The sequence below is a fragment of the Rhinichthys klamathensis genome, unplaced genomic scaffold, assembly GCF_029890125.1.
Source record: "Rhinichthys klamathensis goyatoka isolate OS25496 unplaced genomic scaffold, OSU_Roscu_1.1 h1tg000001l_1, whole genome shotgun sequence".
NCBI classification, from domain to species: Eukaryota; Metazoa; Chordata; class Actinopteri; order Cypriniformes; family Leuciscidae; genus Rhinichthys; species Rhinichthys klamathensis.
In genome coordinates, this window is record NW_026606555.1 from 4,494,365 (window position 1) to 4,514,488 (window position 20,124).

A 20,124-nucleotide genomic window follows, 5' to 3' on the forward strand; every position below is an offset into this window, starting at 1 on the left:
CTGGCCACATCCGGCCACTACTCGCAGTTGTAAGTGGTTGACATTTCTTGAATTTGAAGTGAGGTGACAAAAAAAGATACAGATGTGTTGTTCAAATTGACAAATTTAAAAATACAATTAAAATTTGATGCAAATGCAGTTTTTAATAATTCATATAATTTTATAGTTGGAATTAACCATGGATTTTACTAACTATACTGTTTCCTGAAACAGATGATAAAAACCAGAGATTTATAATATAATGATATTGCCTATTTAACAATTTTCATTTAATGAAGCATGGGAGGAATTTCCTACTAATTTTTTTCTAAATTCTGAAAGACTTTCTAAATGTCAATGTTATAGTAGCTTCTCCAAAAAAACAAAAACTCCCACCAGAGAGTGTGCCAACTCTAAGTAACACAAGCCGGTTGCCAAGTAATACATACTGTTGCTAAGTAATAGAGTTCCACACATTGGGTCTGATGAGCTTCTAAAGCCCACAGCATCCTCATTAGCGGTGGCTGGAGAAATAATCAAGCCCACGAGGGACTAGTGAAGGAACATTACCTTTCAGACTCACAAAGCCTCAGGGTTTACCTTTAGAAAGAAATCATCATCTGAATGAAGCGGCGCACTACAAAGCCTCCCACGGACCCCGTTCCAGCCGCAGCTGACAGAGGGATGAAACAGATCCTCAGATGCGTGCCGTTTGACATTTTAAAAAGATATAAGAAACATATCTGTGGTTGGTTGTTTGTTGTTGTTTTTGTTTATTGACTTTTAACGCCATGTCACCAACAAGCAGTTGGTCAGCTGTTGTTCAAATGATATATACTGTACACACCTGTACTGTACTGTACACAAATACTGACAGGGTTCTCCCACTTTTGACCAAATAAACTTCTTGACATTTCCATTCATTCATGACACCAAGGGGGAAAAACCCCTTCACGATTACACTCACAACAAGCAATAACTAGAATGGAATATCCATGAATTACGATTTGATTCATTTCCATGATTTTATTCACTTCCAAAAATGGAAATCACAATTAAAAAAAAAAAAATCACATAAAAATCATGTACTGTATTTCCACAAAGTCTTATCAGATTGGAAGATGCTGAATAGTCACCTTTGTCAAATGCCTTTTTTCCACACTGAAAAAAAATTATATGCGCGATATATCGGCCAACAATCGGTATCGGACGAAATATGTTCCATTTTAATGTTATTTATAATGATATCGTAGATATCTTAAAGCTGATAATGAATTATCTTATTTTATCCATGGCATATGGAATTTGATTCTTTATACGCTAGTATGTTGTCCAATGACTTGTTTGAATTATTTAGGCAGTTTATTTATTTTTAAGGCAGATATTTTTTTTTTTTATTAGAAAAGTTGGCCAATTTTAAAACTTTTAAACTGTATATGTTTGATTTATGTTAAAGTGCTTGGGACATGGCTTTTAATGGTGAGACTTTTGTTTTTTGTAATCAGGCTCTCAAAAACTATATAAAAATTTGGATTTGGATTTGCATTTATCGGCCAATATATCGGTTATCGGCTTTCAAATATAAAGTATTGTCAGTTATCGGTATAGGGCAAAATTTTCATAAGCGGTGCAGCCCTAAAAAAAAAAAGAAGAAAAAAAAGGAATAGCTGAACAATTAATAACAAAATTAAAAAATGTTAAAGTGTAAACCGGATCACAAAGCCAGGAAAAAAAAACAAATACAGCACACAAAATATAACATTCAATGGCATTAAACAGAAGATTGCACATTTTCACCAAATATAGCAGCACCTGACTGATATGTACTGAACAAACGTCTAGTAAATTCTAAACCCTATAAAAAACATTGTGCAATTAAAGTAGTTTAACTGTACAGGCTTCTCATCTGTACAATCTTTTACAGCTAAAACATCCTGCAGTTTTAAGAAAGACCAAACATATCACAGCCTGATAGGATTGTACCATACGAATTACAAAAGACGCTTCAGGGTTAAAAGAGGTCCTCCACTACACCACGGAGCGATGGTCCCCGCACACATAAACGGCGCTGGGGCGGATCCGCCTCCTCGTGTGGCCGGGCAGCTGCGGCAGGAACTTGAAGTACTTGGGCATCAGGTCAAGGCAGGCGTCGCGAAACTTCTTGATACGCCAGTAGTAGATCAGAGGATTCAGAGCTGATTTGAGGTAGCAAATCCACAGCAGCCACGTGCTGATCTCAAAAAAGTTCTGCCTGTAGTAGAAGGGGCGACTGAAGGTGGACAGCAGGCTGTAGGTGGCGAACGGAGCCCAGCATGCGGTGAACACCGAGAACAGAATGAGGATGGTGGTGAAGGCACGTGTTTTGAAGCTCATGTCGACGTTCATCTGAAAGGGTTTTTGGAGGCTCATCAGACCCAGTTTGCTGGCCTGGCTGAGGCACACCGAGTCCGGGTGGGAGTGGATGCGGAGCGCGTTGTGGCGGAGTGTGCTCAAGATGCCCATGAACGTGTACAGCATCACCAGGAACGGTACGAAGAAGAACACCAGCATTATCAGCATCATGTAGGCATGGTAGCCCCGGTCCGCCGTGTACCCGAAAACACACTGTGGTGCTCTGGGGGGGATGTCCAGGGCCGGATGGCCAACGGAAAGAGGGAAAGAGAAGCAGAAAGACAGAGACCACGAGACTGCGATTAACACTTTGGCCCTGCGTGGACTTAGCTTGTCCTGCTTTTGAACGATGATTAGGAAACGGTCCACGCTGATGATCAGCAAAATCGCTACGCCCTCCATCACGAACATCCAGAAGAACATGGCTGACACGCGGCAAAACACCTCTCCGAAGATCCAGTGCGTGGTCACCATTGTGACCAGGGCAAAAGGCATGTTGAGGACCGCTAGCATCATGTCGGCGAAGGCGAGACTGGCCAGTAAGATGTTAATAGCGGAGCGCATGGCGGCTCTCTGGTAAACCATGGCGCAGACCACCATGTTTCCGAGGAAGGCCAGCAGCAGCACGCAGATGATGACCGACCCGAAGAACACCTGAAGGGGCAGGTTCAGGCCCTGAACCGGGTCCGGCCCGACAGCTGGAGGCGTTACGTATCCCGATAGAGTCCGGAGCTCCAGCGAGCTGTTGGCTTTAGCGGAGGAGTTCTCCATGGCTCTTGTACCCGCTGGCTGGGTCAGCGCCCTCGGTGGGGGGGGCAGGGTGGCGCTGGGCGGCCCTGAAGCCACAGGCAGACTAGTGGAGGAATAAAGCATTCTTCTTTTTGCAGTTACATGGTAAAGAGAGCAAGCTCAGCCTATCGGACGGGTCGCTAGCACACATCTCAGCATGGAGGCAGAGCCTGGGGAAGAAGAGAAAATGAATTAGCTGTGCAAGATTCACAACGTCACAAACAATCTAACATGTAACACAATATAGAGTCATAGCAAAGAGATGCTGCCAGCTGACTGCAGGTTTAGAATAGGTTTACTGTGAAATAGTTATACACCATCCACATGGAAACCAGTCGCTTAATGGCTGACACCGGTTTACACCAGATGTGAGCGTTGCGTTAAAAGCAAATATAGTTCATTATAATCACTGACGCTGTCTACACTGGAGTATACAGACGTGAGTTTAGTTTCTGATGTACTCCACACACCTGAGTCTGTCAACAACAGGACAAACGGAAGAGTTTATGTAGCTTGTTTGAGACCGTACAGATTCCCCAGCTTTAGGAACAAATGGATGGTTTATTTTTCATTTCATCCCAGATCGCATCAGAGGATTATATGATTAAATTCAAATGATTTGACTGCAGATTGTTTTGTAAACGATGAAGAGAGAAAAAAAAAAAACTAATTGAAAAATTAAGCAGCTGAGCCAACTGTATTGGATCTGACAGCAGCTACATCGCAAACCCCAATGTTAACAATAACAATTTCATAATTATTTGTATATGAAGATTTGATATGGATAATGTTTTCAAAATACTTTATTTTAATAATAAATATATATTTTTTAAATCCGTCATGCCATGTCATCTACATTTAGCATTATTAATCAGTATTTCATGATAAACAATGTTACAACCCTCGTTTTAGGGTTAGTTCATCTACAAATAAAAAAAATTCAGTCATCAATTAGTCTCATTCCAAACCCATAAGACTTTCAATCATCTTTGCAAAACAAATGGAGATATTTTTAATTACATCAGAGATATTTCAGAGTCTCCATTCATTGAAAGTCTATTCACCCAAAACTCTAACGGTTCAAAACGTTTAATGTTCAAAATGAATATGAAATCCATATGAATAGAGCGATTTAGTCTGAGTCTTCTGAAAAGACACAATCACTTTATTTTATTTTATTCAGGCTTTTGTTCAAATAAACTTTGATCAACGTTGGTGAAATATGGTAAACGGAAGCTGTTTACAAATACAAGAACAAACCTCATTGGTTCTTGCAGAAGCTCAAACACGCTGCGTAACACGAGAATGAACCTCATTGGTTCTTGCACGTCAAGCAAGCATGTTTGAAGTACGGAGCCCCCGAAGGGAAATGGTGAGTGAAAGGAAAGTTTCTCAGAGAAATGCAAAGATTTTGCGAGAGAACACATTTGTAGTTGTGTGCAAAACCATGGTGGACATTATCGAGTGCACTCTTTTAAATCTCATAATGAATCGCAATGAGTGTACAAGCCGATGAACACAGTACACTGTACATAGCGCAGGGGTCCTCAAATAGCGGACCGTGGTCCGGTTCCGGACTCTGACATTGTTGAAACTGGACCGCAAAACACAATGACAACGGTAGCACTGTTTTACCGTTTCAGCAGTTTAAAGTGAGCAGCGCATCAAAACAATGGAGCAACTGACACTAGTATTTTAACAACTCTAGCAAAATAGAATGCTTACTTTCACTAAAGCAGCAGAAAATGAGAATTTTACCATTTCTTATAAATATTATTACTATTAGGCTACTTTTATCTGTCATACATATGACTCCGACAGTCCGACTGTACAATAAAAATGTTTTTTTTTGACAGGACGTCTTTTTCATCTACATTATCAATCAGCATTTCATAATAAACAATGTTATAATTGGGGAAATTATTTGTAGATGGAAAGACCACAAAAAGTTTGAAAGTACTAGTAATAGCTTTGTTTTCTGCTCATGATGATAGCGTTTTGATTATTATGTGCATTGTTTGTTTTTATAAGATACTTGTTTTGAGCAAAATATGAAAATGGTGCTGAGTTCATAAGGAAACCCTGAACCCTCATACGATACATTTTCTGTCACATGGCCTTCTGCCATAGATACTGTAGTTATCAAAATGTAAAAATAATAATAGCCAGATAAAACATCTTACCCTTTAATATTCATATCCAATTGGGCTCAACTGACTTTTTCCTTCTTTTTTTTTTAACATTATCAGACACCACTGCTTTGGCTCATCATCTGAGATCACTATTTTGACTGTTTAGGATTTTTTTTCTTTTACAAAGTAGTACTACTGCAGCCCAGATGGAAATGTATCTATTCCAAGAAAATATTGTCCGGACCTCCGTAGGAAGGAAATACAGGGAGGAAAACCCTTCCAATGCTCAGGGGGATTTCAATTGATTACAATCGATTAAGCAATTGACACGACCCAGGACGAGCTGTAGGACTGTGAAGGTGTTGATGGACTCGATCTACTCCATCTAGATTTTGATCTGATCTGGATGTAGTCTTGGACAAAAATGCGATTTTCTCAGCTTTTTGCTCAAAATGTTGCTTTTTTTTAATGAAACTTAGCAACATTCAAGTATTGATACAAAACAGAATGCATGAAGCTAGAATAAAACAGGTTTTGTTTGTTTGTTTGGTTGTTAGTTTAAAAGCGGAGGCAATGTTCTTTCTTTTGATATGATGCATGTTCAGATATTCAATACAACACAATATGTTGGGGGCTAATGATCATCATTTATGTCCATCATTATGTCAAGTCACCTTCATTTATATAGCACTTTTAACAATATAGATTGTTTCAAAGCAGCTTTACAGTGATAATAGGAAATTAAAGTAACAGATATTGTTTTTTCCAAAATGATTAACAAAAATCAAATATTTGGATTGAAGAAGTTTCTAAAATGTGGTTGATCTGACATGGATTTGCCCATATATTTGTACCTCTTTCACTGAAGAATATAATACAATTATTGGTTTAGTTTTAACAGTTGTCTTTCAGTCCATTAATAGCTAGATGTCATTTATTTAAACCACTGAGCTTTAATAGCAGGTTCACAAAGGTATTGAAATCTGAAGAATAATCACAAACCTATAAACCCAGCTAACAGGGAACGTTCCAACTCTGGCTAATGTTCTGACAGGGTTCTCTCAAAGTTATTCCAGTAACATTCATAGAATGTTTGTTCAATATTATTTAATCGTATTAATGCTCTCAAAAGGTTACCACAAAAAAACATAATTTATGCATTGTCTGTAAGGTTTTTTTAATGTTCTTATAATATTGGGATAAAAGGTTCTTAGAAGACCATTCTTGGAACATCCTTTAAAGATTTAGAACTAACTTAAAATGAATAAGGTTAATAGGCAAGTGTAAGAATTAAGTACTTTCAAAACAATGTTCTTGAAATCAAAATATATTGTTATTTGATGAATGTTCGCATAATGTTTGCTGAAAACATTCTTTGAACGTCTTTTAAATATTAATAAGGATTACAAAATTGTTGGCTTGAAAATGTCTCAAGGTTGGATGCTACACAACAAAATCCCCTGTGTTTAACCGCGCTCAGTGTGACTGTGACAATTAGTGATGACACCCGATGTTAATGAGTAAATCCCTGAAGGAAAGAGCAGCACCACTGTGGTGATCAGTGTTTCCTGTAGTTGAAACCATTATTCAAATGATCTTTTTTGCCGTTCTGCACAAGTCAGTCAGTCTTGTTTGGAATAACATTTGGGTGAGTAAATGAGGAAATGATGGGTGAACAATCCCTTTAACTGTGTTGTTTTAATTTATCAATAATATTTATTCAAAACGTACAGCCAAAACAATAAACCACAAGAGGTTGTGTTTTTCATCGATTGCGCCATGGATAATGCCGAACATAAAGTGGAGAGAGAGAGAGAAAAAAAAAAAACCAGCCTTGAGAATAACTTTATAACAGCTGTAACAGACTTTGGTATTTTATATTTCTAAAACTTAAAATGAAATGTATTAAAATTCAGAATAAACTATTTCACCAAGGACAGTTATTTCGCATAACTAAAGGCTGATTTCAGTTACCAAGCAACATATCACCTGGGCACATTCATGTTGAACTATATGCCCAAAAGATTTTTGTTCCATTTGGCCTAGGCCTAGTTGTTAATGGAGTTGAAAAGTCCTGGCTTAAAGAGTAGATTTTCCACTAGAGGACAACGAGAGCATTTTGTCTGGCAACTTGGCAAAGAGTTCCTCTACAAAGGCTAGGTTTAAAAGATTTTTCAAGGTGCCACTTTGACTTTACCCAAAAGCATCTATGAAAAACAATGAGAGAATAAGGCACCTTTATGCTAAATAAACTCACCCACCCACATGCAAGCACCCATACATACTCGCACACACATAATTATCTTCACACACACACACACACACGTCTGGTTCCCTATTTTGAGGAGACTTCCATGGACGTAATGGTTTTTATACTGTACAAACTGTAGGCTATATGCTCTCACCTTACACTAACCCGACCCCTAAACCCACCCATCACACAAAACTATCTGCATTTTTACATTTTCAAAAAAACTCATTCTGTATGATTTATAAGCGTGTTTCCTCAATTTAGGTGCCCAGTCAGTGTGGTGGATTCAGGTTGAAGTCCCCACAGGAATAGAAAAACAAGCCAAACACACACACGCATATCAGGTGAAATCAGATCACTATTTCAGCACAATCTTGCAATCGGCTTGTATCGACTCAAGAGTTTCCACCTTGACCTACATTCACAGGTCTTGGCTGATGATTTTCTACCAAAGTAACAAGAAAGAACATGTTTTTGAGACTAATACAGAAGAATCCATGATATAACATGATATCAGACCAGTCTCAAATAAAAGGTTTCTGCATTGGATTAAAAGCTGTAAGAAGTCAAACTGAAGTGGAAAGCATCTTACAGCAGACTATCAGTGGTACAGTATCAGCTGAAACCATAGTGACAGCAGAGGAAACTCGTGAGCGAATGACAGTCGTGTATACTGAAGTTGTGGATCCTAGCAACAGGAATAAAATGATTAAGTGTCTCTTCATCTATGCTTGGGAAATGCGTCCCTCCATTATGAAGCACAATCACTTCAAGAGGCCTCAACAGTAAGACTGTTCGATGTTGTGAACCTAGAACATTCCTCCATTTCTAAAAGCTGCAGTTTTGAGACAGAAAAGGCCTAGGCCAGACCAGAAGAAGAAGATAGAGAAGGAAAAGCTCAATGAATTCCAGTTACTTTCTAGATCAAAGGCTCCAGACTTTCATCTCTGATAAATAGGTGGGGAAACAATTGCAGAGATATGATTCTTATTACACTTTTGACTCTTTTTTTTTTTTTTTTACCGATATTATATTTAACCAGAGAAAATCTTGCCTTGCAAATTGCTTTCAATTTAGGATCTGAAAGATTCACCTTGAAAGTGAATCAACTGATTTAAAATGGAGGAAAGAGTAGAGAACATCACAATCATATTTAAATTGTTATATAGTGCACTCTAAACACAATCATTAATAAAGTTGGTTTTTTACCTTGATTCTCCTGTGTGTCTTGTTTGAAATAAAGGATGCCGCATCATTCACATCATTATTCGCTGAGATTCAGAATCACATCCTTCTCTCGCCAGATGTTTGAAGCTTCGACAACACAACATTTCCACATAAAATACACTTATTTACAGATGTTACACGCTCTATTTCTTCGCGTATTGGTATAAAACCAGACTGGCAGGGCTTCGGTTTAAAAAGACTAAACGTTTTAAAAAACCTTTGAATTCTGCCCGTTTTAGCGTAATGAATCAATCAGAAAACCCAGTGTAAACAGATGTCTAATCTTAATGATCTAAAATGCCCTGAGAAAACTTCTTTAAACTGCCTCGCTATTTTCCCGAATGCAAACGCTCGTTTTAAACGGAGAGAAATGCATGATACATTTTGTACCCGCGTCTCGTTTCTCATATGCATCCCAAACACACCGTGACGCTCGCGCTGTCCCCGCATTAACCGCACGCTGAGAGGAAACCAATGACATTTCAATGCCGGGTTTGATTGACACGCCGTTGACCAATGAGAACGCAGGAGTCGCCCACTGGTGTTCTCACTGTGGCCAATGACCGCAGTCGCTGCAGCTGTGTTTGGTTGCGGCGGCGGGACGGGTCGGGTATCAATGGGACGGGAATTGATCTCGTTCAGCTGTTGTACTGTGTTCAGTGGTTTCGAAATATAAAACAAAATGAAATAAACAACAGACGCAGAAAAGCAGTGTTCTGATTTAGTGATGAGCGAAACGAAGCCATCTGAAACTTTAACTCGAAATGTGCACACGAAAAAAAATCTGCTGCTAACGAGACATTTAAAACAAAAAACTATCTTTAAGGGGGGAATTTTGTTCATTATATGAATAAAATGAATATTATGCTATGGACTCAGTTGTTTAAAAAAAAATAAAAGGACATGAAATTACATTTTACAGGCAAAAACAATTGGATTTTTTTTTAGGTTTCAGTTTTTTAAAAACCAAACTTTGTATAAAGATGATTCTCATCTATGTTATGAAAGATATAACGGAATAAATTGATATACCATTTTACTTTATGCAATATGTGGGTAAAATAAATGGGTTTTCCCATTCAATACAATGTATCTGTATTAGCATATTAATGTGTTCTTGGGGCAACATGTAATGAAAAAAGTAGTGCAATAATGGGAGTTAGAATATTCTAACGGGAGCCACATTTTCATAATAATATCTAATATTTCATATATTGAATATTGATATATAATTTCTATCCCTATTCACCTGTGTCTCCCAAAATGCCTGATAAACATGATGTAAGTCCCAGTGTCCTCTAGTGGACGTATGAAATCAATGCCCTGTTTTGTAACAAAGTCATATTTTGATTAGAAACCCCTAACATTTTACTGAGATTATGATTAATGACAAACAATTTGAAATGAGTCAGATTGAAATGATAATTACAAAATATGAGTGCTAAATTTGATCATTAAATTAATGTCAGTCATTTTTAACAAAGATAAGTTACCGGTAGTGTCATGGCGAATCCTCCAAACATTTGGTATCTCTGAAAAGCCCTGAATGTGCTCTTTACAGGACATTCAGAAATTCACTAAAATAGAATGTCCACCAGGAGTGCAAAAAGTATTAAAATCAAATATTCAAGTATGGCAGAGAGTAACTTTATAGAATATTTCACCTTGTACAACCTTGTTAAATTCAGTTCACTGGGTCAAAATGCAAGGGCAGCTGATTTATTGTCTAACAGCAAACATAATATAGCATTTCTTTATCGAGAAATAAAATCTGTACTGATCTGATGCTGATACTATCATTGATATGACATAAGATTTCCAGAAACATTTACATTAATTTATCTTAATTATCTTATAACTGAAATTATCATTGGGATATGCCATGCTTAAATAAGACAAACTAATAAATAGACAGGCCCTTCAAAAACAAACAATATACACAATCAAAATGTCAAAACACTTATATTGAGGCAATTATCCATTGTGCGTTCCAGCGACGACTCGAGTCTGTACAGAACGGCGCTCACGTGTGCTAAGAATCCTTAATCTGCTTCGTCTCCTCGGATTTTGGTGGAATGATTTTGACATCAAAGGGAAAAAAGAAATCTGTCAGCGCTTTGGCATCTTTGGGATCCAGAGAGAACTCTAGCGCCAGCTTCTCTGGAGTCCATGTTTTAGGCATGCGTTTGTGGTTGTTCAGGCCGGTTAAAGCTTCCACAAGCGACAGTTTTCCTTTGGGAACATCAGTGAGATCCGAGAAACCATAGGGGTCGCCGGGCAGACTGAACTTCAGCAGCCGGCGCTGGGGCTGAGTCTTGACCACCTTCACCGGAGCCGATGCTGCTTCACCCTACAGGAGCACAGAGTCAGTCACACCAGCAGAGGGCAGCGCACACCACAACCTGAGCTGCTAACAAGTGGAGATTACATGAGATGACAGAGGTTGCCTGGGACCAGTGTTGCCAACTTAGCGCCTTTGTCGCTATTTTTAGCGACTTTTCAGACCCCTTTAGCGACATTTTTTCAAAAAAGCGACTAGCGACAATTTTAGCGACTTTTTGGACAAACCTCAGTAACCTCCAAATGTTGCCAGTACTGTCCTGCGAGCGCGATGTCTTGCTTTCTCCCTGTCGTCACTCTCTCTAGCTGCGTCTCCCCTGTTCAGTGAATGGCTGAGAGGAGCGCACGGCCGCTGACAGACGCGAATGAGCAGTGTTTTCCATGGACTTATCACTTATCTTCTTTTCTTTTGTTTTATATTTAAAGAATTTAGTTTGACCATTTTAATTTTATTTCTTTTCTTGTGCTTATTACTTGTAACACTATCACAGAGCTTAGTTCATCCGGTTCCCTAACTCTCTCAATTCAGATAATGTTCCACATAGGCCTATACAAAATATAATCATTCACTATTGATGTAGCTACTCGTTCAATTGTCTGACAACAAAAAAATAGGAAATGAGAACAGCTTTATTTGACATTCGGCTATATTATATTGAATAGAGCATTAATTTAGAGAGAAAACGCACTAGGCTGACAGAACGCAAGTACGACGCGATGACGTCATTAATATGCTAATTGACGTATGACGTCATCTAGCGACATTTAGCGACTTTTAGGGAAGGCCTTAGCTACTTTCCTTTGAAAATAGTTGGCAACACTGCCTGGGACATTAAACGGCATCAGCCGAACAGGTAAACACACAACAATCCATAATGACATACTTTTTTGTAAGCATAGCTGCCCGTGTCATGCTTTGTAGTTTACATTTGTTGAAGCTAAATGTAGAAAATCTTTGAAAAGAAAAGTCACAGGCACATTAACAATTCTTTATGTAGACATTTCAGAAACAAGCTGACGTCGGTCGCGCACTTAGAAAACATGCTATGGCTGACTTTATGCAAAAATACATGACCACAGCACTCCATTAGAAATGAAATCTGTCTGGCAATAACATGCACATTATGTGTGAAATGTCAAAAACGAAATCAAACACAGCATCTCTAACAGGGATCGCATGAGCACACTTATTTCTCCTAAAGGTTTTAGAGACCTAGTGCAAAGATAAAATAAGTGCATTCCTCTAAATAGCATAAGCATCAGAAGACTGACAAAGCTTTGAGAACATATCAATGAAAGTTAATTATTTATTTGAATTGTTAGTGCAAACCACACTAATTAACCAGGGTGGAAATATCTGACAGATACAACTTTCTATTAACACGGATTTTTGTATATCAAGTCTTTATATTAACAGTGTTATTATTCATCAGACTAATTATAATGCTTTTCAATTTGCTGAGTGACACAACGTCAATTATTGACAGCAACGCGACAGTGTTAAATAAGAATTGTAAACACTAGCATGAGTTTTATGGCCGAAATGAACACCCACGAAGCACCAAATGCAGGTACTTTTCTATTTGGTCTGTGAATTTCTCAGAACAAAGCATTAGAAAACCTGTCCGAGGCCACAGATCAAACTGAAGTGGGAAGAGTGCATGAACTCGCCTGTCTAAAGCATGAGAGCACTTTACATGAAACGCTTCAAACGCATAAGCTTGTGGGCGGCGGATGGCCTCTTCCAAGTTACTAAACACATGCATTATTAATTGTTGCTGAAATTTAATCCATTTCACTGTAATACAAATTTACTAGATTTCATATAACTTAAAGGGACCCGAAAATGAACATTATCTCACCCTCAAGCCATTCTAGGTGTATTTGACTTTATCCAAACACAGTCAGTTATATTAAACAATATCCTGGCTCTTCAAAGCTTTATAATGGGAGTGAATGGTAACTTAGATTTAGAAGCCCAAAAGAATCTTATAGAGGGATTATTGGGTCAGATTGAAAACTAAAAGTCTAAAACTAAAAGTCTTAAACGAAAACTAAATGTCTAAGTCGAAAATGAATTTGGTATTTAGGATTGGGCATTTGGTATTTAGGATTGGGCATTTGGTATTTAGGATTGGGCATTTGGTATTTAGGATTGGGCATTTGGTATTTAGGATTGGGCATTTGGTATTTAGGATAGGGCATTTGGTATTTAGGATTGGGCATTTGGTCATTTAGCCATTTAGGATTGGGCATTTAGGGATTTAGGATTGGGCATTTAATCATTTAGCCATTTAGGATTGGGCATTTGAGGATTGAGGATTGAGGAGTGTATGCAAATAAGGAGGCGTGGCCCAAATACTGGAGGCTGGGTTTGAAATGGCTGGTGCAGATGCACCTTATGGACAGCAGAGGGAGCTCCAGTGCTAAGGAGCACACTGTAATGAAACCGAACAGAGCGAGTGAGCAGGTCTGGAGCGAGGACTGTACTTTATAATGTGATAACTTCAACTTAATGACAGCGTTGTATAGGGGTACTGGAACGGTACATGTATTCCTATTGAACCGAACCGGTAGCCTACGGGCGTCACGGTTCGGTGCACGAATGTACACGGAGAATACACGGTATAAAAATAAATAAAACTCTAAATAGCGATACATTTCGCTCTACTCGCGTTTGGTGTGAACGCAGCATAATAAACAGGCTGCGATATCAAGATTGCAATGCTGGAGTGTGTGTGTGCGCGAGAGAGAGAGGGGGAGGCGTGGGCGCGAACGAACTAGGTGTGTGTCTCTTTCTATCTGGTTTCCTACAACTCAGGTACCTCACTGCTTGCATCACACCACAGAACAGATCACAGAAACACTGCCACACATCTTAAACGGCTGCCATGCCTATAAAGGAATGTACATCGCACGCCACGACAGAATAGTGGATCTTATAGTGAAGGACATATCAAGCTTTTTCTCATCTGCTGTAAAAATGTACAAACATTCGTGTGTAAAATCATCTATGTTTCAGAATTGTAATAGCCCTGAAACCTTTTCTCATGTGCTTGCAAATACACCAGATATTGTTGTGATTAATGAGGAGATCAGCGAGGTGTTCGTTGTGGAGGTTGCATGTACCTTTGACTCTAGTATGGAAGAAGCTTTTATGACTAAGATGATTAAATATCAACCACTCCTAAACGTCATCTCAGAGTTAGGTTATCACAGCCGACTTCTTGTGATCATATTTGGCAGCTTAGGACACACACACAGGCTGGTTGTAAGGGGGCTTCAACAACTAGGGATGCCCAAAAAGAGGGCTAAACGGCTAGCAAAGTACTGCGCTCTGTCTGCTATTATAGGCAGCCGTCATATCTGGCGGAGACGGTGCTACTTGTATCCATAACAACTGAGTGATGCTAAATATTGTGAAGATCTGCTGTATGCCACTGGTCCTTGATTATGTGCATGCATTTGACTGCATCTATAGTATTTGTGTCCCTGTAAATAATTTCTTTTAAGTGGACTTAAATAAATAGTTAAAATGTGTGTGTGTGAGAGAGAGAGAGTGTGTGTGTGTGTGTGTGATTTTGGTTGGGTGACAGTTGTAGGTTACAGTTTGACAAGATTTTAGAGTGTGACAAAAGCACAATGTTGTATTTTATTGCGAGTGTACACAAATATACACACTTTGCAGTTTGAACTTTGCAGCACACACTCCAACATTGCAACCTTGATATCGCAGCCTGTTTGTTATGCTGCGTTCACACCAAACGCGAGTAGAGCGAAATGTATCGCTATTTAGAGTTTTATTTATTTTTATACCGTGTATTCTCCGTGTACATTCGTGCACCGAACCGTGACGCCCGTAGGCTACCGTTTCGGTTCAATAGGAATACATGTACCGTTCCAGTACCCCTATACAACGCTGTCATTAAGTTGAAGTTATCACATTATAAAGTACAGTCCTCGCTCCAGACCTGCTCACTCGCTCTGTTTGGTTTCATTACAGTGTGCTCCTTAGCACTGGAGCTCCCTCTGCTGTCCATAAGGTGCATCTGCACCAGCCATTTCAAACCCAGCCTCCAGTATTTGGGCCACGCCTCCTTATTTGCATACACTCCTCAATCCTCAAATGCCCAATCCTAAATGGCTAAATGATTAAATGCCCAATCCTAAATCCCTAAATGCCCAATCCTAAATCCTAAATGGCTAAATGACCAAATGCCCAATCCTAAATACCAAATGCCCAATCCTAAATACCAAATGCCCAATCCTAAATACCAAATGCCCAATCCTAAATACCAAATTCATTTTTGACTTAGACTTTTAGTTTTCGACTTAGACTTTTAGTTTCAAACTTAGACTTTTGGTTTTCGTTTAAGACTTTTAGTTTTAGACTTTTAGTTTTCAATCTGACCCAATAATCCCTCCATAGAATCTAAGCTACCATTCACTCCCAATATAAAGCTTGGAAGAGGCAGGATTTTTTTTAATATAACTCTGTGTTTGGATAAAGTCAAATACACCTAGCATGGCTTGAGGGTGAGATAATCATGGGATAATTATCATTTTTGGGTGAACTAACCCTTTAATGGCCTGGATTTCACAGACAGGGCTTAGATTAAGCCAGGATTGGGCCTTAGTACAATTAGGACATTTAAGTAGCTTTTAGCTTATAGTGTGCATCTTGATTAAAAAAATTATGGCAGTGACATTTTAAGTTGCTTTCAGTCAAAACAGCTCAAACATGCATTTTATTCTGGGACTAGATTAAGCCTTGTCTGTGAAACCGGACATAAGAATCTGAATTAATGTGACACTACAGTAATACAACTGATGACTATAATTGTACTGTTGGTGAAATGATCCCAAACTTCAAACCTGAGAAACTGGATCGTCAGACTCCACATAAACGTCCTTGAGCATTGACAGCAGTGGGTCATTCTTCTGGTGAATCTCTTCTGCAATGCTGGTCTCTGGCACAGAAACACATACGTCAGATCAAACAGAAAAAGGTGTAACTTGTATTGCCAAAATTATGTGAGCACCCTCTTTTAACAGGTCTGGCTTTTTTTGGCACAGCTACTCAATGGACACCTCTGGATCTACAAGCAACAGAGAACAAGGTGTTGAATCTGACCCAACTAAATCGCTAAGAGGGGAAAAACACACGGTTAAAGCCGATGTCTACATGGTCATCCTCAATGCGATCAAAGAACTTAAGTAGACAAACAACATGTAAAGACAAGAATGCAAACGAAACAACGAAAGTGGTTATATAGTTTTAATGTGATCTTTAGCAGAATGTTTTGTGTCAGTAGTTAAATGTTAAAGTGCAATCGAATGGGCATTCATGATCACCCTATTGTTTCAATATAATATTGCTATTACAAATATGAAGAAGAGATTTTTTTTTTGCCTTGATATCCAAGGATATACATAAACAGATTGAAAAAAATATGAATACAGGCTTACCATAGTAAAATGGGGTAAAGCATGTACTTCTGTCTATTTTTTTATTGCAATGTAACTCACATTGTTAAATTTTAAATACAACTGGATAAAACAAACAAAAAGTGTTTTAGTTGCTCCATGTTTCAGTAGTGAAAAGAGGGGAAATATGGATATAACCGCGTCCAGTCCACTCTATTACAGCTAAGGGATTGTCATTGTATGACAAGCAATAATTTGTTGTCACTGAATTTTTATTTATTTAAATGCCCTTATCGACAGTGGGTGTCTACAAACTTTGGTGCAGTAAGCAGGCTATTAACACAATTACATAAATAGAGTTAAGCTAATTTTGAAATTAAACAACACCACCTGTTTTGAGTGGTTGTATTTAACTAATTTCTGTAACAGATATGATTATAAGTCATATATCTTCTAAAAGACATTGGGCATGGTGCTTCACCCCTAAACCAGTTCTTATGAGCACAGGTTATATGACTGTACTCTAGCATAACGTTACTCAACACATTATCTCACCCGCAACTCCTTCTTGTGGAAAACTGCCTGTTGTTGGATGTCGCGGTGCTGCCTGAGGTTTGGCCTTGCTTATTTCTCGGAAAGCGCGATTCTCTAAATTAAAGTTTCTAATCATGCGTGTTACTCTGGAGCCCATGCTGGAAAGATCTACACACGGACAGAGGACATGCCTCTTCTTCATTTAACTCTACTATCAGACACAGCCCGCTCATTACTGCCCTCGACTGGCTGATTCTGCAGTTGACTCGCCAAATGGTTTTGTTTGTTTTGTTTCTTAAAATGTTATAAACATCATATTTTTGTATATTTACAAATATTATTAATTATACCGAAAAATATGTCTCTCTCTCTCTCTCTCTCTCTCTTACACACACACACACATGTGTTTTCATGTTTTATGTGGACTTTTTCCACATAATGATATTGTAGAAACTGTATATTCTATCCCCCTACACTAACCCTAACCTCAAACCTACCCATCACAAAAAAACGTTCTGCATTTTTACATTTTCAAAAAAACATAATTTAGAATGTTTATCCATTTCCTGCATGGGGACCATTGCTGGCTGGTCACAATGTAGGTGATCTCAGGTTTGACCATCTTTGTGGGGAAAATGGTGTAACATAAACCTGTATTTGGATGAATAAAATGTAAAAAAAAAAAAAAAAAAAAAAATGCATTTATTAAAATAGAAATCTTTTGTAACATTATAAACCGATTGCCAAAAAAAAAACTAGTGAAATAAGAATAGTGTTGTACTGACAAATGCTTATGGTTCACTTACACAAGAGTTCTATTAACTAAAAAAGAACTGAGAATACTTGATAATTTACTTTAAATAAAATTGTATTGTGTTTTTCATGTTGAATGTCTGTGTGACTCAAGCATGGTCAATTGCAAGATATTGTCAAACACATAGAGGGATTATATCAACCCAATTAAAAGTTTTTGACCTTAATGTTATCAACAACATTCAAAGATCATTATTTGACATGAAACATAGTTATATTATATATCATTTATAAGATATATATATAATATGTATTACTTTCCTTCCTTTGAAATCAAATAACTGATATATTGTTGCATAAAATGAAGAGAATTACAATAATATAAAATAAGTTCCAAGTGCCAAAACTCACCATAATGGTGAGTTCAAACGAAAACATTTTAGGAAAATCAACATCAATTTATGAAGTCTGCTTATGTGATGTTCTCTCAAATATTCAGTTGTATTGACAATTCAACATTAAGATGACCAGGAAATCAGTGAATGCAACCAGAGAAAGATAACTGCAGAAGTGGAGGACATGAGTGAAAAGTCTATTAAGAATTGCCCCGCCTCAATAACTTTTTTTTTTTTTTGCTTGACAAAATGGTACTCAAAACAATAAATCAATCTTAACTTAGGTTTTCTGAGTAAAAAAAGGCATAGTATGTGAATAGTACAGATTCGATTTTTACAATTAAAGGCAGGGTAGGTAAAAATCCCCAAAAATACTTTTTTCCAAATTTGTTTAAACTGTCTTTATTTATCAATGCATAATTAAAATGTAAGTAATCTGGAAAAGAAATGATAAAAATCGAGTGTCTGTAGTCCTCTCAGGACTGCAATAAACACAACTCATTATTCAATTCGGGACGAAAGAAAATATTGGCTGGGGCGACTGTCACTCTCCCTCGCTACCATGGATACCACCTCTGCTGATACAGGAGCAGCCCAAATGCGCGCACCCGTTTGAAGAGGCACAGAAGCTAGTAATAACAATTATGGCAGAGAAAGAACAGTCAAAATTCTTAGTACCTGCATATACAGGCAGCGAAGTCAAACAAGTTAAAAAAAGGAAGACAGTATTTGAAAAGGCTATGAACAAAAATCCAATGGCGCGGGCGACTCTGAAGCGCGACCAATGAGCTAGCCCAACGTCAGAGCCCGCCAAGGGGGCGTGGCCCAGCCTATATAGACCCCCGAATTTGCCATTATAGAGGGTATGCGCATGACGTCACCGTCGGCCGGAGTGAATGCGGTCACGCTCACAAGTGGCAAAAAGACTGAGCGGCAGCATTTGTTCTCAGCGTGAATGCCGTGAAAATCACACAAAACACATCTAAAACGGGAAAGAGCTTTGCGATTGACTGTACAACTAGATTTGACCAGAAATCTGAGGTACTGTATATTTTTACAGACTGCAAAAAGCTACAGAACAGACTATATTCTGCATAATTGGATGTTTTTAAATAAACACTGACAAAAAACTATACAAGTTTTAGGGCTGGACGATATGATGATATACAGTATAACATTAATGTAAGTGATCACTCGGATTTAGACCTATCTATATTGTATTTATATAAAACGTTTACAGGCAAATTGTCTTCATTTATTTCCCCGGCGTCGAAATCAGGCACATATAAATGTCAGGAAACACGATTCCTGGCTGCATGTCAATATCCATGGATCACTGGATCTTTGATAAGTTGTAAGGAACACTATATCGAGTCCAACTTTTAGTTTGAGCTGATAATAGTTTGTTTTACTCGCGTTAACGCAATTTCCCCTATTAACTCCAGTCACGCAGCAGCTCTTCTGCCACTCAGTCCCGCTGAGGGGGGCGTGTTCCGGCGGGGAAGTGACGTTAATGCATTCCCTCTATAGCAGGTTTATACGACTGAAGCGACAACTTCACCAGTTACTATAGTGCGGCCGGCTACGCAATACTCGTTCCCTCTCTCAGGGAACTGAGGTTACGATAGATCTGCTTATTTTTCAAACCTATTAGAAGAAAATAAACATAATCCTAGGTATTTATTTGAAACAGTGGCTACACTGTAAAAAATTTACTGTAAAATTTACAGCAACTTACTGGCAATTTTGGTTGCCAGTAAGCCTGTAAATTTTACAAGATTACCGTAAATCATAAACTACAATTAACTGTAAAAAATACAGCACACCTGTAAAAGCAGAAAAACAAGAGCAGCTGTGAATTTACAGTTCTTTATTGTATTATTTACAGTATGATTATTTGATAATT

The 20,124-nt window shown here is 38.2% G+C and overlaps 2 protein-coding genes across 2 annotated transcripts; both read right to left on the reverse strand.

The window, feature by feature from the left end:
- Nucleotides 1-1,414: 1,414 nt before the first annotated feature.
- On the reverse strand, nt 1,415-8,919 carry gpr63 (G protein-coupled receptor 63). The gene is made up of 2 exons (XM_056250354.1): nt 8,752-8,919; nt 1,415-3,329 (listed from the first exon to the last, which is right to left on the reverse strand). Exon 2 carries the CDS (start codon nt 3,241-3,243, stop codon nt 2,008-2,010), a length of 1,236 nt encoding a protein of 411 aa, XP_056106329.1. The 5' UTR covers nt 3,244-3,329; nt 8,752-8,919; the 3' UTR covers nt 1,415-2,007.
- Nucleotides 8,920-10,472: 1,553 nt separating this feature from the next.
- On the reverse strand, nt 10,473-17,264 carry ndufaf4 (NADH:ubiquinone oxidoreductase complex assembly factor 4). The gene is made up of 3 exons (XM_056258174.1): nt 17,092-17,264; nt 15,985-16,079; nt 10,473-11,119 (listed from the first exon to the last, which is right to left on the reverse strand). Exons 1-3 carry the CDS (start codon nt 17,225-17,227, stop codon nt 10,802-10,804), a joined length of 549 nt encoding a protein of 182 aa, XP_056114149.1. The 5' UTR covers nt 17,228-17,264; the 3' UTR covers nt 10,473-10,801.
- Between the last annotated feature and the right edge of the window lie 2,860 nt (nt 17,265-20,124).

Coding starts and splice junctions, on each gene's coding strand:
- gpr63 (XM_056250354.1), bottom strand. CDS start 3,243: ATGCTTTATTCCTCCACTAGTCTGCCTGTGGCTTCAGGGCCGCCCAGC.
- ndufaf4 (XM_056258174.1), bottom strand. CDS start 17,227: ATGGGCTCCAGAGTAACACGCATGATTAGAAACTTTAATTTAGAGAAT. Junction 16,080..17,091: donor TCCACAAGAAGGAGTTGCGG/GTGAGATAATGT, acceptor TTTCTGTGCCAG/AGACCAGCATTGCAGAAGAG. Junction 11,120..15,984: donor CTGACGATCCAGTTTCTCAG/GTTTGAAGTTTG, acceptor GTGCTCCTGTAG/GGTGAAGCAGCATCGGCTCC.